Consider the following 14,537-nt stretch of genomic DNA (forward strand, 5'->3'; position numbering starts at 1 on the left):
GCCTACCAGCAGCAAAGGATTGACGAGTTATCTAATTCTTAAATGTTTGTGCTAAGAGTTATTTTGGGAAATATGAGGATTTTCCTGAACAGCTGTAAAATTCTAATACTTCCCTAAATTATTTATGTTTCTTTGAAAAGAATGTACAATTCCCTTTATTTTTAACTCTGGAATTTCAAAAGAAACATTTTGCTCAGCATCCTAAATGACAATTTCTACAACCTACATTTTTTAAAAATTTACATATGAGGGTTTAGTTTTACTTTTTAAGATACTTGTGAAGAATGGTAAATATTTTAATACTGGATGATTCATCTATTTGAATAACTAGTATATAGTATCAAAATTTCAAAAAATATGGATTGTCAAATGTGGCATTATATGGTAATTATATGTGAGGGATCTTTCCTATTTTATAGTACTAGGGATGGTACACTTAACTTTCTCATTCAGCTGGTTACCATTTGAGCATTGCCTCCAGTCCAGCTTTTTGCCAGCTATTTTGAAGATGGAGTCTCCAGAACTTTCTGCTCTCTCTGATCTCAAACGGAAATTTTCTGAATCTTAGCCTTCTAAGGATTACAGGTGTGAGCCATGATGGGCTCTTGGATGAGGGATCATTATTTATTTATTTTTAACTTGAGTTTAAAACCCAAGAATTTGTTAAGATATTTTCAGAGATATAATTCTTTGACTTATTTCCTTTTTTCTTTTGGTTAAAATATTTCTCTTGAAGCTGAGCACTAGTGGCTCACACCTATAATCCTAGCTACTCAGAAGGCTGAAATATGAAGATTGGGAATCAAAGCCACCCTAGGAAAGAAATTATGTGAAACACTTATCTACAATTAAGCACCATAAAAGCGAGAAGTAGGGCTATGACTCAAGTGGTAGAGTGCTAACCTTCACCAAAGAAAGCTCAGGGGCACACTCAGGTCCTGAGTTCAAGCCCCTGGACCAACAAATACACACAAAAAATTCCTCTTTAGAAGATTGTATAACTATATAAAGATGGACAAGTGTTCCTATTTAAATAATTTTCAGGGCTCTGATGTATTTTTTTCATATAGGGCTTTCTTTTTTATGTTTTTAATGACTCTGAACATTTCATTTGGAAAGTATTTATATCTTAGGGGATAGCTCCCAGAAGCAAAGACAGAAAGCATAACTTACTTGCTCTGATTTTATATGTTATGTCTGTTTTCTGCTATGTATTATCTAGGATTGAGGTCACTGTGTTTTCAGTCATCAAATTCTAAAATGACTTCTTAGAAAACTTCATGAGATATTTCCATGCTGCATAATCATCATTCAAAATATTGAGGGAGAGAAAGAGGAACAGAGAATTTTCAGTGACTGATTTCAGGTTTCAGTTTCAGGGATGAAGTCAATATACTGTATCCCCTCTCTTCCATCTACTAGGACACTCTTGAAAACTAAAAATCTCTTTTCCTTAAAACTTTCCATGCAGGGCTCATATTTTTCTATTCCTGAGGATTATCTAGGGATTTCTACAGATCTTGTCTTCCTTATTATGAAGGAGATTATTTTTGGCATGCTTATTACAAAAATAAAATTTACATTTATTTGAAAGCATTGCATGATCTTCAAAAGTATGGACTTCATAATTTCTCAAAGGAATAATGAAAGATTTTTCTCTCTAAATCTGTAGAGCACATTAAGCCTGGAACCCAAGCACACTTTCCTTGGCACCAGAACTACTTTTTCTTTTGTAAATAACTTTTTCTTTTGACAAAAATGGACAAGAGGTAGCAGAATTGCTGTGTAGAAAAATTACATCAATTTGGCTAAGAGGAAAAAGAAACAGTAAATGATATCAAGACATTTACAAATGCTTTAATTGTGGTCTAAGAATTACATCCTCAGACTAATCTTAGATTGATATCTCAAAATAAAGTATCCTTTTTAAAAATTATTGTATAAAGTCAATAAGAAAATGAGTGCAAGTATATTTCAGGTTTGCTTCTTTTTTTATTTGAAAATGCTAAAAAACATTAAGGTTACAGTTACATAAGTCAGGCAAAGAGTACTTTGCCTTTTGGAGGATGTCACCCCATCCCTCTCTCTGTCTCTTGGTGTTTCCCTCCAGTCCCCACTTACAGACTGTATAGTTCATTTTCAACATAGGGTCCAGCGAGTACTGTTGCTGCATTTGTTGTTTGGACATTCTCCATTTCTGTGCCTCCCCTTATACTCCCAAAGACATCTAGGCAAACAAGACAAAAAAAAAGGAAAGGAAAAAAAAAGAAAAAAAAACCTTTTGTTTCCATTTCCTGGAGTTCATTTCGATAAATATTACTTTGTATAATCAGATGTACATAGGCATGTACCTTTCTGTTCCTCTCCTAAGAATCTCTTCCTTTGGTCTCACTGTGTGTGAATACCTACAGACATGTATAATTTATTATGTCCCAATGTATTTTATATCTGTCTTCTACATATGAGAGAAAACATGTGCCTTTTTTCTCTTTGTGCTTGGCTTACCTCACTTAACATGATTTGTTCTAGGTCCATACATTTTCCTGCAAATGACACAATATTATTCTTTCTAATGACTGTGTAAAATTCTATTGCGTATAAGTACCACACTTTTTATAGAACATCTGGGCTGTTTCCACAACTTGGCTATTGTGAATAGTGCAACAATGAACATGGATGTGCAAGTATCTTTATGGTATCCTAGCTTGCGATGTTCTGGGTAGATCCCTGGCTCATAGGGAAGATCTATGTTTAGTTTTTTTTTTTTTTGAGGAACCTCCAGACTGCTATCCAGAGTGGTTCACTTTTACCCCCCACATCCCTGCCAACATTTATTGTTGTTGGAATTCACGATGTCAGCCAATCTAATGGGGGTGAGATGGAATGTCAGAGTTGTTTTGATTTACATTTCCATTATGGCTAGGGATGGTGAGCATTTCCTCATGTATTTCTTTGCCATTCTTACCTCTTCTTCTGAGCAGTCTCTCCTTAGCTCCTTTGCCCATTTAGTGATTGGTTTATTTGCTTTGGGAGGAGCTAGTTTCTTGAGCGACATGTATACTTTGAATATTAGGCCTTTATCTGGTGCATTGCTGATAAAGATCTCCCAGTCTCTGTATGGTATTTTCACAATAAAAAAAATCTCCCAGTCTGTTGGTTGTCCTTCTGGTTTAGTAACTAAGTTCTTTGCTGTGCTGTAACTTTTTACTTTGATGTAATCTCATTGTCCAGTCTCTCTCCTATTTGCTGTGATCCTGGGACTCTTCAAAAAGTTTATGCCTATGCCTATCAGTTCTAGTGTTTCTCCTATTCCCTCTTGTTGTAGGTTCAAAGTTTCAGGTTTGATGAGATCTTTGATCCACTTTGAGTTGATATTTGTCTACAGTGACAAACAGGGCTAATTTTTAGTTTTCTGCATATGGATACCCAGTTTTCTGAATAGAATAGTGAAGAACAGGCTTTTTTTCACTAGATATCCTTGGCACCTTTATCAATATCAGATAACTGTAAGTATATGGGTTATTTCCAGGTCTTCTAGTCTGTTCCATTGATCTTTGGATTTATTTTATGCCAAGTTGTTTTTGTTATTATAGCTATGTGGTAGAGCTTCAGGTCTGCGATTGTAATAGTACCAGCATTACTATTTTGTCTAGAATTGTTTTGGCTATTCAAAGTCTTTTGTTGTTCCCTATGAATTTTTGGATTATTTTCTCTATGTTTGTAAAGAACTGCATTGGGATTTGGATGCAAATTGCATTATATCTGTATACCATTTTTGTCAGTATAACCATTTTTGCAATATTAATTCTACCCATCCATGAACATGGAATTTCCTGGTGTCTTCTTTGATTTCTTTCTTCAAATTTTTATAGCTTTCACTATAAAGGTCTTTTGCTTCTTTGGTTAGGCTTATTCCTAGAATTTTTTTGAGGCTACTGTGAATGGAGTTGTTTTCCTAATTTCTCTTTTTGTGCATTGTTGGTATATGGTTGGTATATGGAAAGGCTACTGATTTTTATAGGTTAATTTTGTGTCCTGCCACATTGCCAAAGTTATTGCTAAGCTTCATTGTTTATTGGCACTTTCCTTATGTGGTAGAATATGTTTTGACATTTTTTCATGTCTCTTTGGCTTTTATGCATATGCACAGTTCTGTATACTTGGCCATTAAGCACGCAGGATGCTTCTAAGGTCACTCAGAGAATTAAAACAGAATATCAGAGGTTTTTGTTAGTTTATTGGTTTGTTTTTTGTGCCAGCCCCAGGGCTTGAACTCAGGACCTATGCTCTATCCCTGAGCTCTCGGTTAAGGCTGATGCTCTAACACTTGAGCCACAGCTTCACTGCTAGCTTTTTGGATAGTTAATTGGAGCTAAAAGCCTCATGGATTTTCTTGCTAGGCTAGCATCAAGCTGTGATTCTCAGATCTCAAGCTCCTGAGTAGCTAGGATTACAGGCGTGAACCACCAGCACCCAGCTCCAGAATTTTGGTTTTAATGCCAAACTTTGATTTCTCAGAATGTGTTATTATAGTCATGTGAATATTCAACTCTGTTGGGACAGGACTATCCAGTCTACAAATGATTTTTCTATTGTTCTTCTGAGAATCATGTCTCTGACTTTTTAAAGTTGCTGCAACAATTATAATCCAAATATAAAAATGCCAAATTTATTAGCAATATAAATGGACTCAAATGAAAATAATTTCATTTCAAATTATTAATCCCATTACTTAGAATAAGCAAGTTGTAATCACTTTAATTTTGAGACAGTAAAAACAAGTGAGGGAAGCTGTAACTAAAGAAACCCCAAGAGTATCTTTTGTGTTTGCTACTGTCTAAAGAAAATCAATATGACATTAAGTGGTGCTAAATCTTTCATGCTTCAGAAAAGCACTTTACTTGTCCAATTAATTAGTAGCAAATTCAATAAAACAGCTGATCTCTGTAGAGCTGGTGACCACAAAAAAAAAATCCATAAAACTCGAACATTCTTATTCAGCATTTTTAGTTTCCCACCTGCCTTTACAATGTAAGGAATATTTTATTATCAATTTTAACATTCTACTACTATTCACATTTTTATTCATATTAAATAACTCTAAGGCTAGGCCTTGTGGTTCATACCTATAATCTCAGCTACTCAAAGAGGTAGAAGTAACTTTACTAAGGCAAAGTTAATGAGACTTTATCTCTAAAACAAAAAGCAAATTGACTGGGGGCATGACTCAAGTGGTAGAGTATATAGGCCCTGAGTTCAGTCCTCAGTTCAATCATTAAAGCAAATGGTTCAAACCACTCCTATGGTGTAGTACCTGCATCTTTAATGATCCAGCATATACAAGTTGGAGTGATCAGTTGCAGTATCTGACCTCCATTAGGTCCAAGGTAACCACAAATGATGCCATTTAGCATTGCTGCATGTCATTGTCTTGACTTCATGGGAAACTGGCTGATAATACCAAGGACAGAAAATGGAAACAACTACAAGTGTTATGGACATATGACATCTTTAAATATTTAAGCTTTTTTTTTAAAGAAATACTGAAAAAATTACCTATTTGAGATCATTTTCTTTCTTTTTAATGAGCTACATACAATCCAGGAACCAGGCTGGACTATAATAGAAAAATGTCTTTAAGGTAGCTAAAGTTCAATTTTGACTTTATGGAAAATGGAGAAAAAAATACAACTTTGTTGACAATTACATTTTTTCAGGAAATTTTCTCTCACAAGAGTTTTCACAATTCAGTAGAATTACAAGTAATCTAGGGGTTTGTGGACAACAGCCTCAGTTATTTCTTCTCAGTGAAGAACTTGCCATAGGAATAGACCCTCATACTATCAACCAAGTAAAAAGAAATATAAGATCTGTGGTTCATATAAACTCTCCAATGCTTGGTGTCATCATCTTGGATTACATCTACATGTCATAGAAGCTGCTAGAGGCAATCAGGATAAGTTGATGGTTTGGTTAGGGACTAACCTGACTAGATTTTAAGAGATAGAATTTGAAAAAAAAAAAAGAAAACAAAAAGCAGTGTGATAGAGGCAATGTAAAAGAAATCAGATTTATCCAATTGAGAAGGTCATTGAAACTTGTATTTGAATCAAAGTATCAGCCTTCATGACCACACTGATACACTGACAAACTGCAAACTAAGTGCTACTTACAGCATCATATTGAACCAAATTAAATATGTAGTTTAGATCCTTATTGTGGCCTCTTTATACAAATGAGTTTTACATTTTATTATATAGTACAAGATGTTAAGAAATTTGCATGTTCTAAGTGAGTGGTATACTTCTCTAACACTTCAATTAAAGTTATTTCATGAGTTTCCATAACTCTTTACCTTGATGAATAGGAAGATATTATACTACTTTAATTTGTAAAATGTATTTTTAATTTATCCACAAATAATACGTTTTTTTACTTCAATGTAGTTAAACATAAATTGATAGTAGTAGATAAAACAGAAGGAGGTTACTTAGAGGAGGTCACTTTGGCCATTCTTTACGTAACACAACTTATACATACTCCTGTCCTAAACCTCTGTATGTACACTTGCCTTTGCTTTCACGCATAACTATCTTCTTTGTTCTGTGGAAGGCATTTCTTTATATGTGCCACTTGTTTGTTGTTTGTCTTTTCTTCAAATGCTCTAAGTATTAACAGCCACACATATCTGTCTTAATTATGTTAGTTTCCCTTCAACTTCTCTACAGTACTTGCCTAACAGATACCAGTAAAGGCTATGTTATGTATATGTTTACTCTGCTGACCCACCCAGTAAATTCAGATTAAAGACTGTTTCCATCTCTTGCATTGCAGAACTGTGCTGTTATTATGGAAGTATCATTTATTCATCATTCTCTCCTTTTTACTGCAGAACCTTGATGCTCTGCACGATCACCTTGCTACCATCTACCCAGGCATGCGTGCACCTTCCTTCAGGTGTACTGATGCGGAGAAGGGCAAAGGACTTATTCTGCACTACTACTCAGAGAGAGAAGGACTGCAGGATATTGTCATTGGGATCATCAAAACTGTTGCTCAACAAATACATGGCACTGAAATAGACATGAAGGTAAGGATCAAGGATAGAAGCTGTCTTGAACACTGATGACATTTTTGCTATTGTAAATGCTACTGTCTGAATTTTCCTGGAGTTATAGCTGGTAATGGAATTCATAAGAAGCATGTATAAGCCAGACTGGTAAAATCCCAAGTAATATTTTATATTTGGTGTTGGAATGTACTATGTAGGGTGTTTATTTTTTACACGGAGGCAGAAGACTTTTAATTATGCATTGCTTGAGGCAAGGGAAGATTTATTTTGCTTTCCATGTGAGAGCTCGCCAGCTGGGAGGCAAAAGAACATATGATTGGTTGAGGTGTTGGTTGAGGCATGCAAGAGAACCATCCAGTGTATAGTCAAGCAGAAGATTCATGTCAACTTAGAAAAGATTGTTCACATTTCTTTTTTCTATCATTGTGCATATTTTTGTCTGCACCGAAATATAGTTAGATTGTTTTATCAGTGAAAAAAGTGGCTTAAAAAATCAAGGTAGTTGGGGCTGGGAAGGTGGCTCAGTGGAAGAGCGCTTGCCTTGCATGCATGAGGCCCTGGATTTGATTCCTCAGCACCACATAAGCAAAAAGAAAAAAAGCTGGAAGTGGTGCTGTGGCTCAAGTGGTAGAGCGCTAGCCTTGAGCTGAAGAGCTGAGGGACAGTGCCCAGGCCTAGAGTTCAACCAGACCCCCCCCCCCAAAAAAAAAAAAAAGAAAAGAAATCAAGGTAGTTTAGCAAAAGTAGCTTAGTTTAGCATCTTAACAAATGTCGTTAGTTTTTAGTGGTAATTTCAATGTTCCTCATATATTACAATTGTCTAACAAGAAGTATCACAATGTTTGCCTATCGTTGATCATATAGTCTCCCAGTAAGCTGCTTTATGTGTTTAGTTCCGTCCACAGTACCATTTTTCAGGGTCCCTAAGCTTGAGACACAGTGAATACAAAGAACCTTTATTTTGGCTACCTGGGAGGCAGTACTTTCTTATTTTTTTTGATTGATAGTACTAAGGGTTTTGGAGGACCTTGTGCTTGCTAAGCAGGAGCTCTACCACACGAGCTACGATGCTAGTCCTCTCTGTGTTGCATATTGTTGATATAGAGTCTTGATACAAACCTCTGCTAGGCTGGACCATGATCCTCCTATTTATACTTTCCTTTTTTACTGGGATCACAGCACCTCTGCACTCAACCACTGGGCTTCCTCTGTAACTAGAATGACAGGTGTATACCATTACACCCAGTCATTCAGGGAGACGGAGTCTTACAAACTCTTTTTTTGCCTCACTTACCCTCATCTCTGCATTCCAAGTAGCTGGAATTATAGGCTTGAGACACTGTACTCGGCTTGAGTTTTTAAATTCTTGACAAGTGATGTATTAAAAATGATATCGCAGAAGCTTTACTATATTCATCTCTATATTCTAATTTCTATTGTCTTAATAGCTCTATTTGCACACTAGGAGGTGATACATGTGCTTTATCTATTACTCATTGAATAAGTGTGCCTGGTTGAACAGACCTCATGCTGAGGGAGTGCTTTTCCACTGTTTCTAACCAAAAGGCCAGGTTGGCAATTTATAAACATTCCCATCTTTTCATTTCATAGGTCAATGGATACAAATACTTTTCTATTTGGGGCATGTATAGTGATTTATACAGATTCTAATTGTAATTAACTTTCAAATGTAATTCTCATAACCAATTCTTTTTAAAAATTTATTTACTGTTATTGTAAAGATGATGTAAGTGGGCTTACAGTTTCATAAGTCAGATGAATTGCATTTCTTTCTGGAAAATGCCACCCCTTCCCTTGTTCTCTCCCAGTTATATATAGAAGTGTGTGTGTGTGTGTGTGTATGTGTGTGTGTGTGTGTGTGTGTGTGTGTGTGTGTGTTGGCCTTGGGACTTGAATACAGAGCCTGGGTGCTGTCTCTGGGACTTTTTGTTCAAGCTAGCACTCTGCCACTAGAGCCACAGCTCAACTTCTGGTTTTCTGGTTCTTAATTGGAAATAAGATTTTCATGGACTTCCCTGCTTGGGCTGGCCTTGAACGGTGAACCCAAGATCTCTGCCTCGTGAGTTTACAAGTGTGAGCTACCAGTGCCCAGCATATTTAGGTATTTTAAGTAACCTGAAATACAACAGTTAACATAGCTTCCTCCCTTTGACATTCAGGTTATTCAGCAAAGAAATGAAGAATGTGATCATACTCAATTTTTAATTGAAGAAAAAGAGTCAAGAGAAGAGGATTTTTATGAAGACCTTGACAGATTTGAAGAAAATGGCACCCAAGAGTCACGTATCAGCCCATATACCTTCTGCAAAGCTTTTCCGTTTCACATCATCTTTGACCGGGACCTAGTAGTCACTCAGTGTGGCAATGCCATATACAGAGTGCTCCCCCAGGTAAAACACTACACACATCCACAGAATCTAACACTTGTCACACCTGACCTTTCATGAACTCCATCCTCTGAGTGTATACCAGGTGAAATCACACATCACATTGCCAGGATTTTAACCTAACTGTGCTTAGACTTTCCATACCTTACCCAGGACACTTTTTGTCTATTTCCACTTTAATCACTTACAGAGAAAAGAGATTTATGAGAATGACAGACTTCTTTTCATGAGCAAAGGAAAACTTTTGTAATAGCAACCAGCTCTAACTTCTGAATTCATGTAAAGAGTAAATCTCTACCACACTACCTTCTGAAAACTGCTTAAATAATCAGAAATGGACATTTTCAGGGAGAAGAAATTCACTGAAGAATTCAAAGTGATAGAGATAATTGGTAGAAAAAGCAACAAAGGACCAAATATGGTTACCACAGACATTAGATTTATATTCCTAAAACCATACTGTTCTTCTCATCCACTAAATGCTTTAGGAGGCATGTCGATAGAGGCACTTTTTACTTGGAATTCGGTATTCTTCCAAATGGGAAATCTGTAACTCTGTCAGCAGAAGAGTGGTGTTATACTGCCACTGCCCTCAAGTATTTGAATCACTCTGCCTCTGCCCTTTTTCCCTCTGATCTGACCCAAGCAGAGAACACACGAAGAACCCCTAGTCCAGTGCCTGGCTCACCATCATAAGCAACCAATTAATGTCACTCATGGCTCTTACCAACCTTCTTTTGATGAACTTGAAGAAAGTGTCTGCAGTTGTTTTTATATTTAAATTAAATTTATGGCATAGGCATTTAACATATATATTTTCATGATGAAGTTTTATTCTTTCTTTCTTTGAAAAATGCTTATTTTCTTTGTATTAGTTTACCTTTAAATTTCAGGTAACTGTAGATGTATAAAGTTTCTTGCCTATATAACTGTTTTGTGTGTGTATGTGTTTGTGTTTGTGTATGTATTTGTGTGTGATTGTGTGTGTGTGTATGTGTGTGTGTGTGTGTGTGTGTGTGTGTGTGTGTGTGTGTGTGTGCGTGCATGTGTCGATATCGGGGTTTGAATTAATTTCCACTTCTGAATTTTTGCTGGTTAATTGGAAGGAAGAGTCTCACTGACTTTCCTGCCTGGAATGGCTTTGAACTGGGATCTCCAGCTATCAGCCTTACAAGTATGTAGGATTACAAGTGTGAGTCACTGGCACCTGGCCTTTTGTAGTAATTGGATGTCCAAGTAATCACTGTATGGCATAAAGAAAATCTAAGTCCATGGAGTACCTTTTCTATTTTTAATATAGACTTGCTTAACCTACTTGTGAACCTCAAATTACAACAGTCACTTTAATTAATGAAGTGCCCTTTATTCTTTACCTCCACTTTAGCTCCAGCCTGGGAACTGCAGTCTTCTCTCTGTCTTCTCTCTGGTTCGTCCTCATATTGACATTAGTTTCCATGGGATCCTTTCACACATCAATACAGTCTTTGTGTTGAGAAGCAAGGTAATCAAGGCCTATTTTTTAAAAGTTAAATATGAATAAGTAAGGTATGTTAGAAATTAGAAAAGGAGAGGAAGAAAAAGTATCAACTGTCATGTTCAATGAGATGGAAAGGTTATAGGGTGATAAAAACAATTCTCAAAAACGATGGCTTTTAAAAGGCAATGCTGTGGCTCTGTAGCTTGGCTGAGGAGCTTGGACTTCATTCAAGTTGAGTCTGAATGACCTAAAGTAAGTTTTAGAGTGTCTTGCTGGTACATCTGAGATTCACATAGTAAAACCAACACCTTCTGTTCCCTACTCAGCCTCAATGCTTATTTTAGAACTCAAAACACTAACAAAGACTTTAACTTTACCCTATGCTGCTAATTTAGCCTTCCTTAAAGTGTTTATTATTCTTGGTGCCATTTTTGTGGGAATAGAAGAATGATAAAATAATCTTGTTGGTAATTTGGATGGCTTTCTCATCTCATAGTTTGTGTTCCTAGGATAATTTTAGCAAAATCAGTCTTCTAAGTGTACAACTTCCTCATTCTGACTACTGTCAGCTGCTCTGTGAAGGTTAGCCTGTTTATTTTTGTTGGAACCCAGTAATATATGTTGCAGTCCTTTTGGAAAGTCAAGGGGGACAGAAACTTAAATACATGACCAGAAGCATGCCCTTCTGAATGAAAGGAGAAGTTCCTGGCATATTTGTTTCTCCCTGATGTTGAAAGGGAGAAACTGTTAATTGCCTGGAGAAACTCCCCCTCCTGGTCTAATTGGTACCCTGACTTCTCTGGAGATTGGTGAGCAATCTGCTGTTTCCTTCCTGCTCAATGGTCGGGTAGAAGAAAGCACTAATCAACACTCTTACCTTTTCAAGGAAGGACTGCTGGATGTAGAGAAACTAGAATGTGAAGGTGAACTGACTGGGACAGAGATCAGCTGCTTACGCCTCAAAGGTCAAATGATCTACTTACCTGAAGCAGATAGCATACTTTTCCTTTGTTCACCAAGGTAATAATTTTGGAATTCATTTTAATTAATGTCTACATCTTAATTTAAATAAATTCAGTAGCATGTAATTTTTTATATTTTTATTCACATGTCTTAATTGTGTATATTAATGGGATTTAGTATAATATTTACTATCTGTATACAGAATGCACTGATAATAAAATTTTATTCCCTATGCTTGCATATGCTGATGTAAAATTAGGTTTTCCAACCCTTGCTTTATAATGCTCCATGACAGGAATGAGCTCAACAAACATATGTTAATAAACTCGAGAAATCATGCACATGCCACCTCATAATCTATTTTTTAAGTACTTATGAGGATTGACTAATCTACAATTAACCAAGTTGGTATTTTTATATCTTTAAAAGAAGCATTGTCTGGAAAAATAGTTTTGAAAACACCTGGACTGATGGCATAAATACATGGGTACAGTTGGTATCCTGAAATGAACTTTTCTATAGGATGTCAGAAAAAGTTATAGAAAACTAATGATTTTTGGATTTGGGCCACTAAGTATTAAAAATATTTATTTTCATTAGGATATGGTATATATTATAAAATTGCCTCTTATAAGAACAACAATGACTTATTTCCTGATAAAAATGTATTATAAAATTAATAGAAACAAATTATGAATTGTACAAATTTTTAAATATTAATACTCTGTGAAATCTAGAAATACCTCTGCTATCAGATATTTTCTTCTTCCTCTTTTCAGGTTGAGATTTTGTAGAATGAGAGATTTCCATTAGACACAGGCTTTTTTGGAGAGAGAATCAGACAGTTTCAAGTGTATTATTGATTGCTGCATGCAGACAGGATCCAATAGATTGTCATAGTGTCTGCTTATGGTTGTAGAAAGAATTGAACTCATGCTAAATAATGCAAAAGTGCAAATAAAAGAAGTGTTACTTGCAAAATAAATAATTCCAAGATAATTAGTTGAAATCAGGAAGGACTCATAGCTGGATACCAGTGATTCATGCTACTCAGAAGGCTGAGACATGGAAGACCCTGGTTTAAAACTGAGGCAGAAAAGTTCATGAAACTTCATCTCCAATCAACTAGGAAAAAGCAGGACTGGAGGCCTGGATCATGTGGTAGAGCACTAGTCAAATAGGCAAGCAAGTATTAGGTCCTGAGTTCAAATCCCACCCACTACCAGCAAAAAATACTTATATTCATACTTTATTAAAAAATAAGAAATTTTTAGAGCAATGAAATGTTTATAATTCAATTAAGTTTCATATACATTATATGAAAATTTTCTCTACTCATTTCCATTTTGGGCTTTTAATTTTTTTTCTCCTTATGTGAACTTACCTTGCCTATAATTTAGCAAATAAACTAGTTTCTGACCAGATAGATTTATTCCTACAAGAGGGCTTTAGATTTCATGGCTGTTTTAACGAATCTAAAAAGATAGTGTGTTTTGTCAGTAAAGTTTTCAATTATTTTATTTTTATATTTTGGCATACTAAATTTTCCTTTGAGTTATGAACATTTCTGAGAATATCTTGAATAGAAATCTTTTGTTAATACAAAATTTTTAGTAAAATCATAATCAAATTTTACCCTTCTAGAACAAGTATTAATTCTTAACGGAAATTATTAGTTTTCACTTAAAGAATTAAAAAGCAATAATAAAACCTAAGAAATTTTAACTAGTGAAATATATTTAACAGTCAACTTTATACTTGCCAAAACTTTCACAGAGCCAATGGACATTATAATTTTGGTTCCAAAATGACTTAAGTTACAAAGATAAATAGAATTCAATGGGTCAAATAATGTGTCAAACCAACAAGAAAAGTTAGTGAGAGAAAACAAGAATAGACAGGTGAGAGCCAGAATTAAGAATAGCATGTGTACATGCCAGCACACACACACATACACACACACACACACACACACACACTCATACACATCAAACCCACATATATCAGAAATACTTAAGTATACAAAATACTGTTGAAATCATTCAAAGATGATTAATAACAACACCCTCACATTTTTTCTTGGTACTGGGATTGACCCATGTTAGCTAGACAGGATCTTTACCACTCGGAGCCTCACTATTGCTCAGTTGGTACTCTACAACCTGAGTTGTCTCCAGCCTGGTTTTGCTGGTTATTTTGGAGGAGGAATCTTAGAGAGTTTTCTGTCAGGACTAATTTTGAACAGTTCCCAGGATCACAGTCATGAGCCACTAACACCAGTGACTAAATATGCTTGCCCGCCTGCCTGCCTGTCTGCCTGCCTGCCTGCCTTCCTTCTTTCCTTCCTTCCTTCCTTCCTTCCTTCCTTCCTTCCTTCCTTCCTTCCTTCCTTCCTTCAGTTCTTCCTTCCTTCCTTCCTTCCTTCCTTTTTCCTTTTTTCCTTTCTCCTTCCCTCATTTGCTCCTTCCCTCCCTCCCTTCTTTCCTTCCCTCCTACTCTCTCCCCTCCCCCATCTCTGTTTCTGGTGTGATATGAACTCAGGGCTTTGTGCATGCTAGACAAGCACTCTACCACTTGAGCCACAATGCATCCCCTTTGTACACTTTTTTTTATTGTG

The 14,537-nt window shown here is 35.9% G+C and overlaps 1 protein-coding gene across 2 annotated transcripts in view; it reads left to right on the forward strand.

Annotated features, from left to right (window-relative positions):
- The window catches only part of Gucy1b1 (guanylate cyclase 1 soluble subunit beta 1), a 52,257-nt gene that overhangs the window by 28,335 nt on the left and 9,385 nt on the right, over positions 1 to 14,537 (forward strand). For both annotated transcript variants that reach the window (XM_042668458.1, XM_042668459.1), the window contains 4 exons: positions 6,893 to 7,090; positions 9,253 to 9,483; positions 10,865 to 10,981; positions 11,844 to 11,977. In XM_042668458.1, the coding sequence (XP_042524392.1) occupies positions 6,893 to 7,090; positions 9,253 to 9,483; positions 10,865 to 10,981; positions 11,844 to 11,977 (680 nt within the window). The remainder of the gene's footprint in view (positions 1 to 6,892; positions 7,091 to 9,252; positions 9,484 to 10,864; positions 10,982 to 11,843; positions 11,978 to 14,537) is intronic.

This window comes from Dipodomys spectabilis, unplaced genomic scaffold (genome assembly GCF_019054845.1).
Source record: "Dipodomys spectabilis isolate Male_0828 unplaced genomic scaffold, ASM1905484v1 ptg000436l, whole genome shotgun sequence".
Classification (NCBI taxonomy): domain Eukaryota; kingdom Metazoa; phylum Chordata; class Mammalia; order Rodentia; family Heteromyidae; genus Dipodomys; species Dipodomys spectabilis.